This window comes from Macaca mulatta, chromosome 10 (genome assembly GCF_049350105.2).
Source record: "Macaca mulatta isolate MMU2019108-1 chromosome 10, T2T-MMU8v2.0, whole genome shotgun sequence".
Lineage (NCBI taxonomy): Eukaryota > Metazoa > Chordata > Mammalia > Primates > Cercopithecidae > Macaca > Macaca mulatta.
In genome coordinates, this window is record NC_133415.1 from 109,227,262 (window position 1) to 109,250,400 (window position 23,139).

The 23,139-nt window shown below is 43.0% G+C and overlaps 2 protein-coding genes and 1 non-coding gene across 8 annotated transcripts in view; all 3 read left to right on the top strand.

The window, feature by feature from the left end:
- Positions 1-3,696, top strand: part of CASS4 (Cas scaffold protein family member 4) — a 48,803-nt gene extending 45,107 nt beyond the window's left edge. For all 4 annotated transcript variants that reach the window (XM_015148735.3, XM_077952009.1, XM_077952008.1 and 1 more), the window contains exon 6: positions 1,633-3,696. In XM_015148735.3, coding sequence (XP_015004221.3) covers positions 1,633-2,040 — 408 coding nt within the window. In that variant the 3' untranslated portion in view covers positions 2,041-3,696. The remainder of the gene's footprint in view (positions 1-1,632) is intronic.
- Positions 1-23,139, top strand: part of RTF2 (replication termination factor 2) — a 65,302-nt gene that overhangs the window by 602 nt on the left and 41,561 nt on the right. The window contains exons 1-5 of one of the 3 annotated variants that reach the window (XM_077948201.1): positions 12,017-12,156; positions 16,707-16,801; positions 18,107-18,200; positions 20,742-20,881; positions 21,992-22,087. In XM_077948201.1, the coding sequence (XP_077804327.1) occupies positions 12,088-12,156; positions 16,707-16,801; positions 18,107-18,200; positions 20,742-20,881; positions 21,992-22,087 (494 nt within the window). In that variant the 5' untranslated portion in view covers positions 12,017-12,087. 3 annotated transcript variants of the gene reach the window in all.
- Positions 19,078-19,178, top strand: LOC114670703 (small nucleolar RNA U13). Its single transcript, XR_003720398.1, has one exon. It is a non-coding gene; the product is annotated as a small nucleolar RNA U13 (small nucleolar RNA).

A 23,139-nucleotide genomic window follows, 5' to 3' on the forward strand; every position in this document is an offset into this window, starting at 1 on the left:
GACAGGGTTTTGCTCTATTGCTGAGGCTGTAGTGCAGTGGTGAGATCATGGCTCACTGCAGCCTCCACCACCCAGGTTCAATCGATTCTCCCACCTCAGCCTCCCAAGTAGCTGAGACCACAGGCCCACACCGCCATACCCAGCTAATTTTTGTTTTGTTTTGTTTTTGGTAGAGACAGAGTTTCATATGTCGCCAAGGCTAGTCTCGAACTCCTAGGGTTAAGCGATCCTCCTGCCTCGGCCTCCCAAAGGGCTAGGATTTCAGGCGTGGGTCACTGCACTCAACCTGCTTCATTCTTACACTCCCTGCTTCCAAGAGTTCATCTGAACTGACATCTCAATCTTGCCTTCACTTTCTATGACAAAGACAATCATTGTTTTCATTTTCCAAATATGCAATTCTAATAATGAATGTGCTTCTTCGAAGTATGCTTTCCTCCTCCTTTCCTCCTCCTTGTCTAACTTCCCCTCCAACCCTACTGGCCCCTGGAGACATAACCCCCTCCTGAAAAAAATCAGTTTTATGCCATAGCTGTCTAAATGCTTCCGGCCTGTGAATTTTGAGATAATAGGTAAATGCAAGAGTGTGAAATTTAATGGAAAGAAAGCGAGTTTCAGACCTAGAGCTCCAGATCTCTGATGTGCTAATGGTATGGCCAGAGGCAGCCTTTTCTCGCTTCACCTTTCAATTGTTACCTGGAGTTGTGGCCACTAAGTTAGGTACTGAAAATCTCTGAGAGTATATAGGATTTGGGAGACATTAGTTCCATTTTCCACAAAATAAAATTCATGAATGTAAAATGTTGATGAAACCTTATTAGCAAATATGATAAATATTTTAATAACAAGGCAAAAAATAATAATAATATTAAGGCAGATAGGTCAGGGTATTTGGTTTCTTCTGGAAATGTTGGGGGTTCTGGTATACCTCTGATACTGAAATCAGAGAGGATTTTTGGATTTTTAAATGTTTTTAAATCTGTTCTTTGAGAACGTTTTAAAACTCACCAACAAGTTTTCCTGCATTTTTAAAAGTTAAAAATTTAGCTGGGTACAGTGGTTCACACCTGTAATCCCAGCACTTTAGGAGGCTGAGGTGGGCGGATCATTTGAGATCAGGAGTTCAAAACCAGTCTGGTCAACATGGTGAAACCCCGTCCCTACTAAAAATACAAAAATTAGCCGGGCATGGTGGCAGGTGCCTGTAAACCCAGCTACTCAGGAGGCTGAGGCAGGAGAATTGTTTGAACCCAGAAGGCAGAGGTTGCAGTGAGCCGAGATCATACCACTGCACTCCAGCCTGGAAGACAAAGCAAGACTCTGTCTCAAAAAAAAAAATTATAGTTATTGCCAATGTGTTTCTTAAAATGGGTTTCTTATGGTTGGTTTATTGAGATAATTGAATAAAATTATATGTATGTATTACAATATAAGATTGTATATATTATATGTTACAGTGCTTTGAAAACATTAATTTGTTAGACAACTGTTGCAGTATTGGGCTTCCCAAACCAAACCATGCTTTCTTTAAAAAAATAAAAGGTCTTGCAAATCTAGCCAAAACAGGAAAGGACACACAGCCACAGCCCATTGATTGAGTCTCCTATCTATATTCTTCCTTCCCTTCTTTAGAATCCTGGCCCTCTTACACCCCAGCCTTCGAGTCAACAGACTCCTGAGAGGAAACACCGCCTCTCTGAACACTGCCGGCTCTACTTTGGGGCGCTCTTCAAAGCCATCAGCGCATTTCATGGCAGCCTCAGCAGCAGCCAGCCTGCGGAGATCATCACTCAGAGCAAGCTGGTCATCACGGTGGGCCAGAAGCTGGTGGACACGCTGTGCACGGAGACCCAGGAGAGGGACGTGCGCAATGAGATCCTCCGCGGCAGCAGTCACCTCTGCAGCCTGCTCAAGGACGTAGCACTGGCCACTAAGAATGCTGTGCTCACCTACCCAAGCCCTGCCGCGCTGGGGCACCTCCAGGCGGAGGCTGAGAAGCTGGAGCGACACACGCGGCAGTTCAGAGGGACATTGGGATGAGGACTCTCTACCTCCCTTCCTCCTCTGCTCACCTCTCAGCTTCACACCCACAACTTGTGCAACTCTGTCCTATGGGAAAAGCCAGCCGGGGTATACACCGATCAGCTGAAACAGACCTGGTACCCAAAGACCCAAAGCTGGTAGTACCAAGTGGCTAAGCAACCCTGGGGCATTGACTTACCCCACAGGGGGTCAGGAAAGAGAGACAGATATGAGGTAAAGACCTTGTGAAGTTTAGCATATATGGAGTATGCAGTATCAGCTTGAAGTGACTTCATAGAAATAATATTTTATGTTGATTAATTAAATGTGTGCATGTTTTGTTTGTTTTTTGAGACACAGTCTCACTCTGTCACACAGGCCGGAGGGCAGTGGCGCCATCTCAGCTCACTGCAACGTCTGCCTACCGAGTTGAAGCATTTCTCCTGCCTCAGCCTCCAGAGTAGCTGGGACTACAGGCATGCACCACCATGCCCAGCTAATCTTTGTATTTTTTTTTTTTTTAATGAAAAGTCTCACATATTTATTACTGAACCCAGCCAACCAATGCATTCATAACAGATTCAGAGAGAAAAAATATATTCCCAATAAAACATGTACAACTCTCCAGAGAGTGGCGACATTTTCACCTTGATGTGGTAACATGACTGTGACCTTCAGACAGCATAAATGTGTGTGCCGTCTCATGTGCAATTCCTTATAGGCCCAGCTTGGTTCTTCTCCAATGTCTCCTTTTGGAGTTGTACTTGATTTTATTACCAGTTTTCATCCAAATCTACTGGGGAGTGGGACGATTTTGTTTTCGCTTCTTGGTCAGGAATCACAATCCTGAAAGTCTTATGAGAAGACATGGCAAGAAGCAGAGTCAAGCATACACCACAATGGCAGAAAAAGGAAGAGCTAATTTTTGTATTTTTAGTAGAGATGGGTTTTCACCATGTTAACCAGGCTGGTCTGGAACTCCTGACCTCAGGCCATCCCCCGCCTTGGCCTCCCAAAGTGCTGGGATTACAGGTGTGAGCCACCATTCCCGGCGTGTACGTGTTTTAAATTCACTCATTTAACATTTATTTATTGGATGCCTACTACATGCCAAGTTCTAGGTGCTGGAGACATAACAGTGTAGCAGAGGCCTTGCCCTCTTGGAACCTACAATCTAGTAGGGGAGTCAGACAGTAAAGTGATGAAGAAATACATACACAGTATAACAGGTGCCAGGAAAAACGTAAGTTGGCGAAGCACAAGAGAAATTGTTTTGAAATGGTTAATTTTTATTGCGTTCATTAGAAAATAGAGTAAGTTTCTTTGTTGTTTTGAATTGAATTAGTTCTGTGAGAGTGGTACAAATTATGTATGTGTCTTGCACCCATAAATATATATTTTTGCTATGTTACTTTAACCTAAAGATAGATGTTATGTTTACAACATAACATGATCTGTTGGGTTCTCTATTAATTTATTTCATTCATTACAGATTCTGGGTTGATAAATTCTGCTCAGTTTGAAAAATTTTATATTTTGTCTCAAATCTGTTACAAAGTATATTGGTTGGTGCAAAAGTAATTGCAGCTTTTGCCATGGAAAGTAATGGCAAAAACCACAATTGCCTTTGCATCATCCTAATAATATTAAATACAATCATGACTTTAAACATCATTTGCAGCATTCTTTTTTTTTGGAAAAGTCTCTGTCACCCAAGTGAAGCCTCCAATGTTTACTTTTGTCATTCCAGTGCTTCTCCCTGAAGTCTGCAGGGAGATGGGGTAGAGGCCATGCTCTTAGGCACCGGATTGGTACTGGAAAACAAAGCTATCACCTGTGGTGGTGCAGCCAGGAAGGCGTGGTGTGGACAGGATGCTCATCATTGGGCACAGATATGAAAGTGGCACGGACATCCCCTCAACTCAAACCACCTCCTCTTCCTTTCCTTGTAGCTGAGTCTTCAGCTCACGTTGCCATGGTTACATCATCACTTCATTTTAAGTGAAGGTCTGGGTCTCCCAGGCGCATAAACACCTCTACAGCTTGGAAGAACATCTCCAGGCTGTAAGTCACCTGAAATGATACCAAGTCCTACTGCTATCTGCTACTCTTTCCTTGGTAGGCGCTTGTAAAATGTTGACTGCTGGAGACTGTCAACATTTTCAGTATTTGTTCAATATTTTCAGTGTTCAATATTGTTCAATATTTTCAATATGTCAACACTGTCAACATTCTCAATATTTTTATTGAGTTAGTCTCAGGGTCCTTAAAAGAAGGATTCCTTCTTTGTGAGGCTTAGTTCTCTACAATTGGACAGAGGCCCTCCAGGGGGCCTATTCTTTGAACAGCCATGATCTGCATCAGTTAGGACTCCTCTTACAAGGGATAGAAAATCATATCCAATCTGTCTTAAGCAGTAAAGGAAATTTATTAACTCATAGATCTTAAAATCATCCAGGGGCAAACTAGCCGCACGGCTGGCTGGTTTCAGGGGCTCCAACAGTGTCATCCAGGACCGGTTTCTCGGTCCCACTTGCTCTGGGTTAACCCCCATGATTGCAAGGTGGTTTTTCCAGGTTACACTCTTCTTGATTCTTGGCCAGAGGAGAAGAAAAGACCTTCATTAGGCTTGGATTGGCTTAGATCAGGTGCCTGCTCCCGAAAGCTCCATGGTAAGCAGGGCATGGAACACCGAGGTTCATTTAGATCTGGAATTCCCACCCACCCCACACACACTCTCCCATATGTCCTGAGAGGTAACGGGATTGGTCTTTCAAGCATTGTGATGGGCCTGAGGTTTCATCTCTGAAATTAACAAGTTAGCCTGTCACCATTTCGTGGATGCAGAGAGAAGACATGAGATTCTGGGATCAGAGACTATGTCAGTGGTCCCCAAGACCACCTCCAGGTCCAGTGAGTCCCTAGGAAAATTCACAGGACTCAGAATAGAGTCATACTCACAGCTGTGACTTACTATATTGAACAGATACAAAGTAAGATCAGCAAGGGGAAGAGGTACCTGGGGTGAAATCTAGGGGAGACCAGGCACAAGCTTCCGAGAGTTTTCCCCCAGCGGAGTCACACAGGACACGCTTAATTCGCCCCAGCGACACTTGTGCCAACATGTGTGAAATGTTGTCAACCAAGAAAGCTCATGAGAGCCTCAGCAGCCAGGGTTTTACTGGGGGCTGATCAGGTGGGAAGCCTCTGTCTGGCATGTACCAAATTTCCAGACTCCCAGAAGGAAAGCAGGTGTTCAGTGTGAATCACGTTTATACAAACAGTTTAGGCACAATGAACCGTTCTTATAAATTCTGGCAATGGTGGGAACCCTCCCAAAATCCAAGTCTCCATGCACCAACCGAAGGTCAACCTCGCAGGCAGGCCTTCATAAGGATATTTGTCAGGCCTGCAGTGTTCGTTCTTTTGTGCATGGAGACAAAGGACTCTTTCTCCTGGCATCGCAAGCAACGTTGCTTCACCTTCACATCATTTCCCATGTCCCCCAAGTCCCAGGGGGTGATGCAGTGGCAGGCTCAGGTGGATGCTGATCACATAGGTTTGTGTCAAAGCCAAGGAACCTTAGCATAGGAATCCCCAATTTTTTACAAAGGGCTCTGAGCAAATCTGACCAGGCTTGGCCTCAGAGGGAGACATCATCTTTATACATATTTATATATGTAATATATGTTATAGCTATGCAATATAGATGTTAGATATGTAATATAGATGTTATATATGTGAGATATATAATATATAATATGTATTTTATATATATACACACACACATATTTAGACAGAGTCTTGCTCTGTCACCCAGGCTGGAATACAGTGGTGCGAACATAGCTCACTGCAGCCTCAAACTCCTGGGCTCAAGCGATTCTCTTGCCTCAGCCTGCAAAACTGCTGAGATTACAGGTGTGAGCCATCGTGCCTCGCCTTCATTTTTAATATATTGCATACCAAACAAACCTGACCTCTGCTCTGGAAGGAGACATTATCTCTATCTTCCAAGGCTGTTGGAAGATGGTTAGACAACATCCTTTAAAAGACAGTTCACAACAAAATGCCATTGGTGCCTCTGCTCTGAAGATGTGCAGAAAGGCAAGAGACCTTGGAGAACTGTGTCCTGACAGGATCCCCTAACAAAAGTCAGGAATATTGCTGGAAGAAGGAAGGATTAGGCCAGGCTTGGTGGCTCATGCCTGAAATCCCAGCACTTCGGGAGGCTAAGGCAGAAGGGTTGCATGAGCCCTGGAGTTTGAGAGCAGCCTGGGCAACAAAGCAAGATGCTGTCTCTATAAAAAAAAATACAAAAAAATTAGCTGAGCCTGATAGTACACACCTGAAGTCTCAGCTACTCGGGAGGCTACAGTGGGAGGATCTCTTGAGCTCAGGAATTCGAGGCTGCAGTGAGCCATGATTACACCACTACACTCCAATCTGGACGACAGAGTGCAACTTCATTTCGAAAAACAGAAAATTAAAAAGAGGAGCGATTATTGTGAGGAGGCAAACAATAAATTTTTATTGCAGTGGATAAAATTATGTTTTATGCTTAATAACAGTGGCATATATTTATTAAATTATTACTACATTGCTACTAAAGCACTGTTCTAATGCTTTATATTCTTTAACTTAGTCGTTCATAAGTGAGTCTTTCATCGTGTTCTAATACGTAACGAAAAGTCCTTTTTTTTTCTGAGATGAATCCACATTGAAGACCTTTGTCAACAAAATACAAAATGCTTGGGTGTAAAATAATGAAAAATGCTGCCGTGAGCTAAATGTGTTTCCTTCCTTTTTTTGAAACAGTGATTCCAGGGCGAATTTATACTCATTAATAAGATGATTACTTCTGAAAAAAAACTTTCAAATAAAATTAAACACAATTTTTTAGCTTTTGGTAACTTTTTGCTGAGTATTTTTGCTTAATGCCCAGAATTCTGTACGGTTTCCTCCCAAGGAAGGAAGAGGAAATGGTGGGTGGTGTGGTGGTAGCAACTCGACCTCAACTAAGTCAAATTTCATCAGGAGGCTGGAAGTGGTGAAGAGCCCATGTTAGAGATCTTCCAGTTTGACAAGTGGTGGGGAGTTGTGTTTGTGGTTTCGTGGCAACTATGTTTTTTATAAACATCTTTTAAAAAATGTTATATTTTCCCTATGGATGCACCCCAGTCCTCTGAAAGTTGCCCATTTGTGTGTGTACTTATAAGGAGGTGAATCAAAGCTACTTGCTAATACCCTTTTCCTTTCATTCATTCATTTCTCAAATAGTCATTGAGCAGCTCCTACTTGTTCAGGCCTTTGCTGATGACTAGAGATGCTGCAGGAAACACAACAAAGGCTCTGGAGCATGGCGCTTTGTTTCCAGTCGAGGGAGATTTAAAAAACCAGGCAGGAGGTGGAGAGGAGCTCTTCTGGAATGCAAAATGTAAGGCAGTGCCGAAAACACTGCGTATCAAGATAAATAATATTTTGATGCAATTATTTTTAAGAAATAAAAATCAATGCAAAAAACTCCATAGTGAATAAGATGTCCAAATTTATATTTATAACATGATATTTGTGTGACAAATGCAAAGAAGAAAATAAAGCAAGATGGAGGTAGTGTGATGAGAGAGCAGTGCTATTTTGGATGGAGAGGTCAGGGAAGATGGCTCCAAGGAGGGGTCCCAGGAGCAGAGGGCTGGATCCCCTTGAGGGGGCCAGCTGGGAACACATGAAGAGAAAGCGCATCCCTGGAGAAGGATCAGCAAGACATGTGCACAGAGGTGGGAGAGGAGGGTGGCCAGTGTGGCTGGAACCTAGTAAGGAAAGGAACAGTGGCCCACATTAGCTGGGAGCGGTGGCCAGGGGCCAGTTCATTCAAAGTTTTGTATATTGCCAGAATATTTTGAATATTTCCCTAAAACTGCCAATTAAAAGTAATTTTTATCTTGAATTATCTCAGGATTTGCCTCAGTTTTCTACTTTGTTTTAACCGTCTTTGGGACTCCTTCCTGTGTATGACCTTGAAGGATGCTTGTAAAGTTCTTCAAACATTTTTCATATCTACTGTCTTAGTCCATTTTGTGCTGCATTAACAGAATAAGAACAGATTTATTTCTTGCAGTTCTGGAGGCTGGGAACTCCAAGGTCAAGGGGCCTGCATCTGGCAAGGGTTTTTGTGCTGCATAGTCCCATGGTGGAAGGTGGAAGGACAAGAGAGCAAGGGAGGGTCGAACTCAATGTTATAACAAGTCCACTGTCTCATCACTAACCCACTCCCAAGATAACAACATGAATCCAGTCATGAGAGCAGAGCCCTCGGGTCCTAATCACCTCTTATCAGGCCCCAGCTCCCAACGCTGTTGCACTGGGATTAAATTTCCAACACATGAAATTTGGAGGACACATTCAAAGCATAGCATATAGTTTAAAAAATGTTTAATGCCAACTCTTAAAATGAGTTATGCTAAGTGCGGCTATGGAAGAGCACATGAGCAGAGCTATCAGGAAATCAAACTTGCCATGGCTCAGAAGTCTGAAACGGCCCGGGCGCAGTGGCTCATGCCTGTAATCCCAGCACTTTGGGAGGCTGAGGCGGGTGGATCATGAGGTCAGGAGTTCAAGACCAGCCTGGCCAACATGGTGAAACCCCGACTCTACTAAAAATACAAAAAATTGCCTGGGCGTGGTGGTGCATGCCTGTAATCCCCAGCACTTTGCGAGCCTAAGGCAGGCAGATCACGAGGTCATGACCAGCCTGACCAATGTGGTGAAACCCCGTCTTTATTAAAAACACAAAAAATTCGCCAGGCATGATGGCACATGCCTGTAATTGCAGCTACTCAGGAGGCTGAGGCAGGAGAATCGCTTGAACATGGGAGGTGGAGGTTGCAGTGAGCTGAGATTGCACCACTGCAGTCTAGCATAGGCAACAGAGCAAGACTCCATCTCAAAAACAACAACAACAAGAAACAAAAAAAAAAGAAGTCTGAAATATTTGAGACCTACTATAAGGACTTACTATAACAGCATTTAAAATACTGGTTCTTAGCCTGAGATTCAGAAGGCTGTGAGTAAAATACAAACATGTATACGCTATGTGAAATGTCATATGTGCTAATCAATACTTTTCTGGAGACTTAGTACGAAGTTTTCATCAAATTCTCAAACAGGTCCAATGACTCCCAAAAGGTTAAGAAATACTGGTTTTGCTAAAGAGTAATGATTCTCTTTTTTATCATTTCATTCCTCTGCTTCCCTGAAAATCCATGGCTTGACGAGGACAAAGTTGTCTCCAAAGATGCTTGTAAGGGAATAACCTTTATTAGTTCATTCAACCAGGCACTGGAAGAAGCAGCAGACAATGATGACATCTGCTTCCCAGCAGAGCTGGAAGAATAAATGGTTTAAGTCCAGTAAAGTGCTGAACACAGCACCTGACATGGCAGCCAGCTCTCAACACATATCTGCTACCAATGATCATAAACCTCACAAAAGTTCTAGCTGTATATAGTCTGAGGCACAGAGCAGCCTAGAGACCAATATTCTAAAAGAGGAAACCAATGAGGAAGAGAAAAATTCCAGCTGCCTGAGCTAGAACACCAGCACAGCCTGTACTGCTGGGTTTTATCAGCAGCATTTGGAGAAGCAGTTAAGTCAGATGGGCCTCATGGGAGACAGCCCCTCATCTTTTACTCCTTCTACTCACCAGCTGTGGGACCCTGAACGAAGACAACTTGGGGTTTTCATTTGTAAAATAGGAGGCATTATACCCTCTAACTTCTAACGTTGTTGTGAGTCCAAAGTGAAAGAATGCCTACAAATCTCTCAGTGCATGCACGGTCATGTCTTAGAGCCGCTATTTTTTATTTTTCTTCCCCAAATGAGAAAAGAACACTGGTTTGAGCCTTTCTAAACTCGCTGGTGTTTCTGCTGTTCTGTATCTGACCTTCTGTCCTTTGCTGTGAGAAAGAACTAATCCCAGCACTCATTCCCGGGTCTCTCACTAGCCACGTGACCTTGAAGGAGTCATTTGATCTTTCCACGCTTCTGCTTCCTCACTAGTAAATGGAATTCTAATAGTATTAACCAGTAGTATCTGCCAAAACTAGGCTTTTGACCCCTTTCTCAATGAATCTGTACTTTCTTTTGGTTTACTGAGGAAATGTACTCATACATTGAGTGTGCCAAAGACTTCTAGGCACTGATGATACAATGTGGAATAAAATGAAGTCCTGGCTGGGCTTGGTGGCTCACGTCTGTAATCCTAGCACTTTGGGAGGCCGAGGCAGGTGAACCACCTGAGGTCAGCCTGGCCATCATGGTGAAGCCCCATCTCTACTAAAAATACAAAAATCAGCCAGGCATGGTAGTGGACACCTGTAATCTCAGCAACTGGGGAGGCTGAAGCAGGAGAATCGCTTGATCCTGGGAGGTTGAGGTTGCAGTGAGCTGAGATCACATCACTGCACTCCAGTCTGGGCAACAGATCGAAACTCTGTCTCAAAAATAAAAAATAAAAAAATAAAATAAAAAATAAAAAATAAATAAGATAAAAACGAAATCCCTACCCTTATAGAGCTTACAGTTATTGTGGTTAGCATAGAAATAAATCATAAATCAATCAGAGACCAACTAATTAAAGGGATTTTTTTAAAATTCCCATTAATCACAGTAACAAGTACCCCAAGCTGACATATAGCCCTTTAAGTTTTCACATCCACATATTTTCTGGGCAACTCTTCCCAAGTAAAAAATATTTTCAGCATTTTAGTTTCATGTAGGTCAATAGGGCAACATCCAATCATAAAGATCTGCCTTCTTGGCAATGCAGAAATTTTCCCATCATATATATGTACAAATACATACACACACACATACATACATAATGACAGAGTCATGCTCTGTTGCCTAGGCTGGAGTGCAGTGGCATGATGGTAGCTCACTGCAACCTTGAATTCCTGGGCTCAGGCAATCCTTCCTCCCACCTCAGCCTCCGGAGCCACCGGGACTACAAAAGCTTACCACAACGCCCGGCTAATTTTTCTAATTTTTCTTTCAAGATGGGGTCTCACCATGTTGTCCAGGCTGACCTGGAACTCCTGGGCTCAAGTGCTCCTCCCATCTCGGCCTCCCAAAGTGCTGGGATTATAGGCACTTTCCCATAATATTTATAATAATTAAAGGAACTAGATAGGCAATCGCCTAAGAGCCGACAGACAATCATGGATTTTTAGCAAGGGATTTGTGTTCCTATAGATAAAATACAGCCTGTCTCTTGGAATGGGCTTAACAACGTCACTGTATGTTTTATAAGAACTATTGTATCGTCTATTAATGATACTTGATTGTTAATAAATTTTTTTTAGCCTGGGCTTCAGGAAACCGTGAATGAAATACACACACGCACAAACTGTATGCAAAATTTCACACACATGCCATCTACAATATGCATGGCAACACCAGAAAGTTCCAGGCCTTAGGGAGGGTCTTACTTCCTAGAATCTGCTGTAACATCACTTCACAGGATTTGCTGTAAGTGCTTGAGTCACAGTTGGCGCTCAATAAAGATGCGTTCTCCTTTTAAACACAAAAATGTCCATTAATACGGCAGATTCCGTTCTTAGGCATCATTAATCGCAGAAACAAGAGGGCGGCCCTTTTTCCCAAGGCGCTCTCAGTCCAGGGATGTGCCCGCTCCGCAGCCACACAAGCTGTCGTGGGATAGGGTCAAAGAGGTCAAAGCGCGGTGGGTGCGCACGGGCCGCCCACGCCCTCGCTGCCCTCCCGGAGCGTGGGCGAGTAATTCCGATTGTGCAGCAGAAACCCAGGGTCTCACGGGAAAAAGGAAACCCGCCCGCGCCCAGCCTCCAAGCGACGCTCTCCATGACAACGGCACTTGGCAACGGCCCCGCCCCGCCCCACTACGTGGGGACTAGCGTGCTGCCCCGCCCCGCTACGTCGCGACCAGCGTTTGCGTCACGGTGGTGCGCCGGAAGTGGCTGAGGATTGCGCCAGAAATCCCGGAAGTGGCAGCTTTAGAATTTTGCTGCTGGCTCTGACTCCCGTCCTGCGATGGGTTGTGACGGGGGAACAATCCCCAAGAGGCATGAACTGGTGAAGGGGCCAAAGAAGGTTGAGAAGGTCAGTGATGTGGGCGGGCTGTTGGGGACCGGGGGTGGTGGGAATTTGACGACCCCAGGAAACGAGAGGAAGTAAGAAGAGGGAGCCAGCGGGATTCCAGACCTAGCTGCGGTCTTTTATTCCATTCACAGGACTCAAAATTAACAACAGTATTAAGAGTGGACATTCAATGAGTGCTGACTATTGCCATTCACTGGACAGTAATCTTAACAGGGGATATCGCATGTAATTATCACAGTAGCCCTGTGGCTACATACTGTCATCTTCATTTTCAGACATGGAAGTTGAGGCTCAAAAGGAGAAAGTTGCAAAGCTAGTAAATGGCAGAGCTAGGATTTGAACCCTACCTGCGGCTAGTAGCACTAATACAAATACCTAGTGTATATTGAGTTTTGTATACACTAATTTCATTTGCTCAGAGAAGCCTTCCCAAACTGTTCCCTTACCACATCCTTTTATAGACTGTCTTATCACCCTGCACACGGCTGTTCGTGGTTGTTTTGTATCAGTCTTCCCCGCTAGACGGTAAGTTCTTGATAGCAGAGGCTGCCCCTTTTTTTTCTCTGCAACTAGCATAGTTCCTGGCACAGTAAATATTCTGAATAAATAAATGAGTGAGTAATCCCTAATCTCACAAGCAATCGAGGAAATTATAATAATTTCTTTGCTACTGACAGGGACACTGAGTCCAGGGATATTAAAAAGTGACTAAGATCACACAGCTGGTAGGTAGTGAAGCCAGGATTCCCATCCACTTATTTGGAATTTCAAAGTTAGCACTAGTAATTCCTTTTTAATGATAAAATATTTGTAAAGCACCTAGTAGAGTGCCTGGCACACGTGGAGACTTCATGTATTCTGATTCAGGAGCCAGAGAGTTTGTTTTAAAAGGTAAACCCCTTACGTCACAATTGCATTTGAAGCATTCCAGTGACTTCCCATCACATTAAGAATAAAATCTCATCAGGCGCTGTGAGCAGACCCAGCCTGTGTTTCTGACCTCATCTTCTGCCCCTCTCCACCTCTTTCATACTGTTCTAGCTAAACAGGCCTCTTGTTCTTCAACTTGGAGTGTGAATTCATCCATCTGAAATATTCTTCACTGAGACTGTCACATGATGAGTTTCTTTACTTCATTCAGTTCTTTACTCAGATGTTATCTGTCCACTGTAGCTGAAATGTGCCTCACTTCCAATATTGTTTCTTCTCTTCTTTACAGTGCCTACCACTGTGTTATTTGTTTATTGTCTCTTTCCCACGTAGACAGGAACCTTGGGTGTCCTGTCTGTAACCCCTACCATGTGTCTGCCACGTAATAGACACCTAAAATACATGTGTGAATGTGAGAATGAATGAATACCCAAGAGGATGAAGTGTATCCTCTGATCATACCTACATTTAAACAGGCTAATGCTGGATAATTAGCATTCGTGAGTGCTTTTTTGGCTTTTACCAAAAAAGTGTTCAGCTCAGTTTTGTTTTCTTGTGCCCTGGGCTGAAAAAGAGTAGCTTAATGAAAGGCTTCACAAGAAACAGGTGTCGGAAGAGGGTAGAAAAGAAGGAAGAACGATTCAAAAAAGCCAGAATGCCTAGGCAGGATGGATTTTTGTTGTCACTATTCACACAACAAATGCTTAATAAGTGGTTACCATATATACATTGTTGTAGGCCCCAGGGATATAGCAGTGAACAAGACAGAGTCTAGCCCTGGTGGAGCTTACATTTCAAATCAGTATTGTGAAATCTGCCCTGGTTCCTAACGCAGAGCACCTAAATTCCTTGTGATTTCCTGGGTGACAGAATCATCTTTTGTTCTAATAAGGCAATTCTTGGTGAGCTCCTGGATGGGGACTGGTCACCAGAAACACCAAACCAAGATTAGAAGCTTGGAACTTTCAACCCCACCTCACCCCCATCCTTTAGGGAGGAGAGGAATTGGGCATGGAGTTAATAATCCATCATGCCTACATGGGGGGCTCTCCATAAAGAAGTTGAGGGTTTGGAGATTTTCTGGGTTGCCAGCCACATCCACATGCCAGGAGAGTTACTCACCCCAGCTCCATGGGGACAGCCCTGCACTTTGGACCCTTGCAGACTATACCCTATGTGCTTCTTTATCTTGCGATTTATTTGTGTCCTTAAAATGTATTTGTAATAAGTCAGCAATGGTAACTGAACTGTTTTCCCACATCTGTGAGACACTAGCAGATTATCAAACCTGAGTGGGGGATTGTGGTAGCCTTTGATTTATAGACAGAAGCACGGGTGACAACTTTTGAACTTGTGATTAGCATCTAAATTTGGGGTAGGGGACAGTATTATGGGACTGAGCCCTTAACCTTTGGGATTTGAGGCCATATCCAAATAGGTGGTATCAGAGTTGAGTTTAATTGTGAGACATCTGGCTGCTATCAGAGAATTGCTTGGTGTGGGGAAAATCCCATACATTTTGTTAGAAGTGTTCTGGAAGTATTGAGTGTTGTGAGTGAAAGTATAGAAAAAACACTTGTCTGGCCGGGCGCGGTGGCTCACGCCTGTAATCCCAGCACTTTGGGAGGCCGAGGTAGGCGGATCACAAGGTCAGGAGATCGAGACCATCCTGGCTAACACGGTGAAACCCTGTCCCCACTACAAATACAAAAAATTAGCTGGGTGTGGTGGCGGGCACCTGTAGTCCCAGCTGCTCAGGAGGCTGAGGCAGGAGAATGGCATGAACCCAGGAGGCGGAGCTTACAGTGAGCCGAGATAGCGCCACTGCACCCCAGCCTGGGCGACAGAGCGAGACTCCGTCTCAAAAAAGAAAAAAAACCAAAAAACACTTGTCTTTTCAGTACAGATATGTAAAAACTTAAAAGATGAAAGACCCTAGAAAAGAAGAGAGACCCTGGTAAAGACATTTTTTACTGCTTTTTGGAGGGAACCAAGTTTTAAAGGCCTGGATAAGGAGTGATTTGTCACTTTTCTCCCTGTCCCCAACTCTCTGAGGTGCTTTTTGAATATAACCTAACCTCTTGGTGCCTCGCTTTCCTTATCTACAAAAGTGAAAATACTAACTCATAGGGTTTTTCTGAGGATTAAAAAGTTAAGTCATGGAAACTGCTTAGCACGGTGCCTGGCACACAGTAAGCGCTTAAGCAGTTTTTACTTTAAAAATGAAATTCAGAGGGCCAGGTGTGTTGGCTTACACCTGTAAACTCAGCACTTGGGGAGAGTGAGGCAGGAGGATCACTTGAGCCCAGCAGTTGGAGAACAGCCTGGGCAACACAGGGAGATCTCTTCAGAAAAATAAAATAAAGTTAGCGGGGAATAGTGGCACTTGCTTGTGGTCCTAGCTACTTTGGAGGCTAAGGAGGAGGATTGCTTGAGCCCAGGAAAATTGAGGCTGCAGTGAGCTGTGATTGTGCCACTGCAGCCCAGCCTGGGCAACAGAGCAAGACCCTGTCTCAAAAAATAAATTAATAAAATAAATTCAGCGGGATTGTTTTTGTTGTCTTTTTTTCTTTTCTCTTCCTATTTTCTTCCAAATGTGCCGTCCTGTTAAATTATTCAGGTTTGGCATTTGAAGACTGGGGAAGAGTGGTGCAGTCTAACAGTGAAGACTGGGGAAGAGTGGTGCAGTCTAACAGTGAAGGGAAAACAGGAATGGGAAGGAGTAGGACATGGAATATGATGTATGTGGAAATGTCATTCGAGGGCCAGGGAGGGTCTTATGTCTGGATTTTCATACTGTAGATAAAGTTTGATGTATCCCTTAGTAAATAAGCCCCAAAACACTTATTTCTGTTAAATTGAACATTTTATGAAGTGTTATGTAGTCTTTGTTCTGAACTTTTTAAAAAAAATGCTTGTCGTCTTAGTTCTTAAGTCTTTAAAATCTGCCATAACTGAGGGGGCTTTCCCATTGTTAGAAATTAACACACTTTGTTTTTCTCTTTTGTACTTTTGTATGGCCTCCCTAATTTATTATGAAGATTCAGATGTTAATATTTGTATGTGGCTTGCATGAATAGTTTAATAATTTTATATAAACTCTTTTTCTTTGTACATGTCATATGTAGATGGGCCTTTATTTGATGTAGTATCAATTACTTGTGACTTTTAAAATCCTGACTTCAGCCAGGCACAGTTGCTCATGCTTGTAATTCCAGCACTTGGGGTGGCTGAGATGGCGGATCAGTGGAGTCCAGGAGTTTGAGAGCAACATGGCAAAACCACGTCTCTACAAAAAATACGGAAATTAACCAGGCGTGGTGGTGTGCACCTGTAGTCCCAGCTACTCCGGAGGCTGAGGTGGGAGGATTGCTTGAGTCCAGGAGGTGGAAGCTGCAGTGAGCAAAGATTGTGCCACTACACTCCAGCCTGGGCAACAGAGTGAGACCCCGTCTGAAAAACAAACAAAACCCAACTTCCTATGTCATTTTCATTATCTTTGATTTAAAAAAGAAAAATCATTACAGTGTGGTATTACCGAATATACTTTTATATGTAGAATTGTGAACCATGTGTCTTTCAGAGATGAAAATTAATTGAATTTTTTTGTTTTTTATTAGGTCGACAAAGATGCTGAATTAGTAGCCCAATGGAACTATTGTACTCTAAGTCAGGAAATATTAAGACGACCAATAGTTGCCTGTGAACTTGGCAGGTATGGTTTTTACAGTTAATGAAGATGAGTTTATGAAGTGATTTTGAGGAGAATTTTGATGTGTAAATGCAGTTTTCCCTTCATCAAGCGTGAATTATCCCAAGTAGATTTGTGAGGCATAGGCTATCGTTCCCTGTCTCTGAACATAGTTCTGCACTCTTCTAGTCAGTTTGGTTTATTTAATCCATGGTTTGAAAACTCAGGGGCCAGGCCGGGCCGGGCGCAATGGCTCACGCCTGTAATCCCACCACTTTGGGAGGCTGAGGAGGAAGGGTCACTTAAGTCCAGGAGTTCGAGACTAGTCTGGGCAATATAGTGAAACCACACCTCTACAAAAAAATAAAATTAGCCTGGCATGGTGGCATGTTCCTGTAGTCCCAGCTGTTCAGGAGGCTGAGGCAGGAGGAGCCTGTGAGTCTGGGAGGTTGAGGCTGCAGTAAGCTATAATTCCACCACTGTACCCCAGCCTGTGCAAGAGTGAGACCCTGTCTCAAAAAAAAAAAAAAAGCAAACTCAGGGGCCAATAGAAGCTAAGTTATAAGCATAAACACATGAAGGAGCCATGCGAGGAACAGGAGGGAATGGCAGGGAATGGAGAATACTGGAGAGTCTGTGTCCTGTCCAAAGCGGGAGCTGCCACTCAGTTCCAGCCAGTTTTTACAGCTCAATGATGTGGGCCTAGTGATTCCACACCTTCTGGTTTTAATTTTTAAAGAAAAATAGGAAATGTGTGCTTATACATTAAATTTCCCAATTAAAAAAATCCTTGTTCAGGTTACATTCAGCCTTCTAACTGCCAGTTTGCCACCTTTGATTTAAGCTAATTTCTGGCTGGACGCATTGGCTCATGCCTGTAATCCCAGCACTTTGGGAGGCTCAGGTAAGCGAATCACCTGAGGTCAGGAGTTTGAGACCAGCCTGGCCAATATGGTAAAACCCCATGTCTACTAAAAATACAAAAATCAGCCAGGCATGGTGGTGGGCGCCTGTAATCCCAGCTACTTGGGAGGCTGAGGCAGGAGAATTGCTTGAACCAGGGAGGCGGAGGTTGCAGTGAGCCGAGATTGCACCATTGCACTCCAGTCTGGGCGACAAGAGTGAAACACTGTCTCAAATAAATAAATAAATAATTTCCTTCTTTGTATGCTCGGAAATAGTTGAAACGGTTAAATTTACTTTTTAATAATTCAGGGCATTTCTCTTATCAAATGTAAATGACTTTTGGATTGTGGTCAGTTTATTCTTCCTCCTTTGGTTATTTGAAAGTTGCTTGTTGACATAATATTCTAATACTTACTATTGCAGACTTTATAACAAAGATGCCGTCATTGAGTTTCTCTTGGACAAATCTGCAGAAAAGGCTCTTGGGAAGGCAGCATCTCACATTAAAAGCATTAAGGTAACACTAGTGATTCTGAAGTGCTGTGAGGGTCTGAAAAGTGGCTGAGGTTTATTTTATAGAATTTATACACGTTAAAGACTGAACTCAGAAATTTGGGATTCCATTCCCACCCAGGGTGGGTGGGAATATCTAATACACATATGATCTTGGGAAGTCACGTAAATCTCAAGCCACGAGTTCCACCATGCGTACTTCCTTCATTATAAATCTGTTGTGATTTCACCTGTGTGCTGTGCTTTGAAAATTTTGATGTTCTGTATTAATGTTGGGAGGCATTATTTTTGTAATTAAGATTCACCTACTTGGATTTTGGGTTTGGAAGGTACTTTTGTAGAATTAGAGAGTTTTATGGATCACTGTTAAATCATGTGGTTACCATCTGGTGATTAGAGGTTCTGATTGACAGTTAAAGTTCTTCCATAAAAGTTGAAAAAACAAGTTTTTTTGATAAAGGAAGTTTCTTGAGAGGACACAGCTTTTTAAATGTGGTCAGTGGGAGAAAAGAAAGGTAGTGAAGAATTTGAGAACCATGAGGCTAGTCAAACCTTCGTCTCACTGTAAATGACTTACTTGAGGCCACGTGGCTAGTGAAGTACTTAAACCAGAACCAGATCCCTTAACTCCCAGTCTAAGGCTCTAGGTTTTGCCTTCTTTTTCTTTCTTTCGTATTATTATATTAGGCTTTTTGTTCCAATTCTTGGGATTGATTACAGGATATGTTCGTTTCAGGCAGATTTGTAATTCTGAAATGTAGCTAATGATAGTGCTGTAGAAATTATTCTGATTTTAGTGGTCTTTTACCTTGTGGAAGAGAATTTATTCCTGAAGAACCTGTGGTAGTATGAATCGTCTTACATCAAAAATGTGATGGATGATTCTTTAGTAGTTCATAAGTGCTATGATTGGGTTTTCACTTGCATGTGTAAGATGTGCCTCTCTCAAACCTTGTGACATCAGCACATTACCCATCTGATGAGAAAAAAATTGCAGTTATTGAAATTAATTCTTACAGTTCGATACTTAAAATACATGTAATATTCAGTTTTATGTGGTTGAATCTTTAATGGAAAAAAATCTCCAAGAAATTACAACGGTAAAGAAAAAAAAGGATACAAATAAAACAATGCTAACACATAGGATTGTCACTACTGTCAATTGATAGTCCACAAATACTTGGAGCGGAGAACTCACTGAGACACGTGCTGATTCTCAGCCAGGAGAATTAGGTTGAATTTGGATGAATGGTGATTTGCTTTTGGAGACACTCAGCTGCTCTCTAGAGTGTTGAAGTCAAAATGGTCTCGTTAAATATGAAGAAGTGCCTTGAATGCGAAAGTAGAGCTATTGTATCAAATTCTTTGTAAAGTTGGAAATTCTTGAAAACCTGAATGGCTGTGTCTTGGAGTATGACAGTATTTTCTGGCTAATATTCTGCCTTAGCTTTTAGGCCATGGCCTCAGATTTTACTGTCTATTCAATGATTTATATATATTTTTTTGTTTTGTTTTGCTTTTTTCAACAATTATATAAATATAGATGGTCGGTAACATGAAGCAGCCTCAGGAGAGAAAGCATTCCGTTCTGGGTGGAAGCCATGCAAAACTTTCTCTTAGTGGAGTAATTTTTTATGTGAGAAGGTACTTTTCCTTAAGTTAAAAAAATTTGTATAGTAGAAATAACTAATTTACTTGCTAGTCAGTGAATTGAAAAGATCTTGTTTTCTGTTTTCTTTTCTTTTCTTTTTTTTTTTTTTTGAGATGGAGTTTCTCTCTTGTTGTCCAGGCTCGAGTGCAATGGCATGATCTCAGCTCACTGCACCTCCGCCTCCTGGGTTCAAGTGATTCTTCTGCCTCAGCCTCCTGAGGAGCTGGGATTACAGGCGTGCTCCACCATGCCTGGCTAATTTTGTATTTTTAGTAGAGAGAAGGTTTCTTCATGTTGGTCAGGCTGGTCTTGAACTCCTGACGTCAGGTGTTCTGCCCACCTCGGCCTCCCAAAGTGCTGGGATTACAGGCGTGAGCCACCATGTCCCAGCCTTGTTTTCTGTTTTCTATTTATGGTTTAATATTATATCTGTGTTTCTGGCCGGGCGCAGTGGCTCAAGCCTGTAATCCCAGCACTTTGGGAGGCCGAGACGGGCGGATCACGAGGTCACAAGATCAAGACCATCCTGGCTAACACGGTGAAACCCCGTCTCTACTAAAAAATATAAAAAACTAGCCGGGCAAGGTGGCGGGCGCCTGTAGTCCCAGCTACTCAGGAGGCTGAGGCAGGAGGATGGCGTGAACCTGGGAGGCGGAGCTTGCAGTGAGCTGAGATCCGGCCACTGCAGTCCAGCCTGGGGGACAGAGTGAGACTCCGTCTCAAAAAAAAAAAAAAAAAATTATATCTGTGTTTCTTATGGACCAGAGGAAAGTAACTATGGGGAAGAGATTTTGATGGGAAGGGCTAGAATAACAATTTGTTGACTTAGGTGGTTAAGGCAAAGGATGATCTATTTATCAGATGAATTGTTAAAATATTAATGGTTTTTCCCAGAATGTGACAGAGCTGAAGCTTTCTGATAATCCTGCCTGGGAAGGGGATAAAGGAAACACTAAAGGTGACAAACATGATGACCTCCAGCGGGCACGTTTCATCTGCCCCGTTGTGGGCCTGGAGATGAATGGCCGACACAGGTTAGTGACGCACCTGGGACAGATGATGTGGGAGGCTGGAGGAATAATGCTGGTCTTGGTAGCAGTGGTGCCATAGCTTAGCAATCATGTGGCTTTCTTTCTGGTGTCCTTGGTTTGGTAGCGTCTTAGAGGAAATGGTGCTCAGTCATGAGCACATTCATTTCCATCAGCCATTGCTACAGGACTTCCTGCAAGACCTAGCCTAGTCTGTGGCCTTCTGTTCTTGAGGTAGGGAAACAAAACCTGAAGTGAAATGGGATTCTGAAAAGTTCTCATGTGACGCTTATGAAACCTGAGTTTAGTTCTTAGATCATCTTTTCCTGTGGGACAGAAAGCAAAGGGCAAATGTTTCCCATCAAGCAAATCCCATTTCCTTCTAGTTACTAATTTTTAATTTTTATTATGTTTTATAGTTTTATTTGTATCCTTTTTTTTTTGTTTTGTTTTGTTTTGGTTTGGTTTGGTTTTAGTAGAGATGAGATCTCACTTTGTTGCCCAGGCTGGTCTTAAGTTACTGGCCTCAAGTGATCCTCCTGCCCAAGTACCCCAAGTGCTGGGATTGTAGGCATAAGCCACCATGCCCAGCCACTAAGTTTTATTTTTGTAGAGATAGGGTCCCCCTATGTTGGCCAGGCTGGATTCAAATTCCTGGCCTTGAATGATCTTCCCAAAGCGCTGAGATAACATGTGGGAGCCACTGCACTTGGTCACAAATGCTGAAAGTTATGCAGTAGCAGGCAGAGTTATGGAACCTGTGGTTAATCAGTCAACCAAGGCTCAAAAAAATGGTAACCTACCTTGAATATGTAACAGATTCCCTGGCTATAGCACCAGGAATCTCATGGTTGAGATTTTGTGTAGCAAATGTAAGCAACCTGTATGTTTTCCTCTTTCAAAAATATGAAGAGTTGAATGGGTTAGTACATGCTTTTTCATAGGATGTCTCACTAAGCAAAAGTGTTAGGCGCTTTCCCCCACATTTGAGAAGTACAGGTATACCTCAGATATTGTGCGTTCTATTCCAGACCACCACAATAAAACAAATATTACTGTAAAGCAAGTCACAGAAAATTTTGGTTTCTTAGTACGTATAAAAGTTATCTTTATCAGGGCACGCTGGCTCCCACCTATAATCCCAGCACTTTGGGAGGCCGAGACAGGAGGATTGCTTGAGGCTAGGAGTTTGAGACCAGCCTGGATAACAAGGTGAGACCCTGTCTTTACAAAACAAAATTTCTTTTCAATTAGCCAGCCGTGGTAGCATGCCCCATAGACCTCGCTACTTGGGAGGCTGAGGCAGGAGAATTGCTTGAGCCCAGGAATTCAAGGCTACAGTGAGGTATGATCATGCCACTGCAGAGCCTGGGTGACAGAGCAAGACACTGTCTCAAAAAAAAAAAAAAGATGTTTATACTCTAATCTTTTAAGTGTGCAATAGCATTATGTCAAAAAAAAAAGTACCTATCTTGATTAAAAATTATTGCTTAAAGAATGCTAACAATCATCTGAACCTTCAGTGAGTCATCATCTTGGCCGGTGGAGCCTCGATGTTGCCTTGATGTCGATGGCTGCTAACTGATCAGGGTGGTGGTTGCTGAAGGTTAGCGTGGCTGTAGCAGTGTCTTACAGTAGGACAGCAATAGAATTTGCTGCATCGATTGACTCTGACTTTCACGAAAGATTTCTCTGTATGTAGCATGTGATGCTGTTTAATAGCATTTCACCCATAGTGGACCTTTCAAACTTGGAATCAGTTCTCTCAAACGCTGCAACTACTTTATCAATTAAGCTTATGTAATATTTCAGATCTATCATGTCAACAATATTCACAGCATCTTCACCATCAGCAGACTCCATCTCAAGAAACCACTTTCTTTGCTCATCCATAAGAAGCAACTCCTCATCCATTTGGGTTTTATCATGAGATTGCAGCAATTCCATCATCTTCAGGCTCCATTTCTAACTCACTCTCTTGCTATTCTACCACACTTGCATTCTTCCTCTACTAAAGTCTTGAAACCCTCCAAGTCATCCATGGGGTGGAACCAGCTTCTTCCAGACTCCTGTTAATGTTGATATTCTGCCCTCCTGTCATGAATCACAGTTGTTCTTTTTTTTTTTTCTTTTTTGAGATGGAGTTCGGCTCTGTTTCCCCATCTGGAGTGCAGTGGCACAATCTCGGCTCACTGCAACCCCCACCTCCTGGGTTCAAGTAGTTCTCCTGCCTCAGCGTCCCAAGTTGCTGGGATTACAGGCAC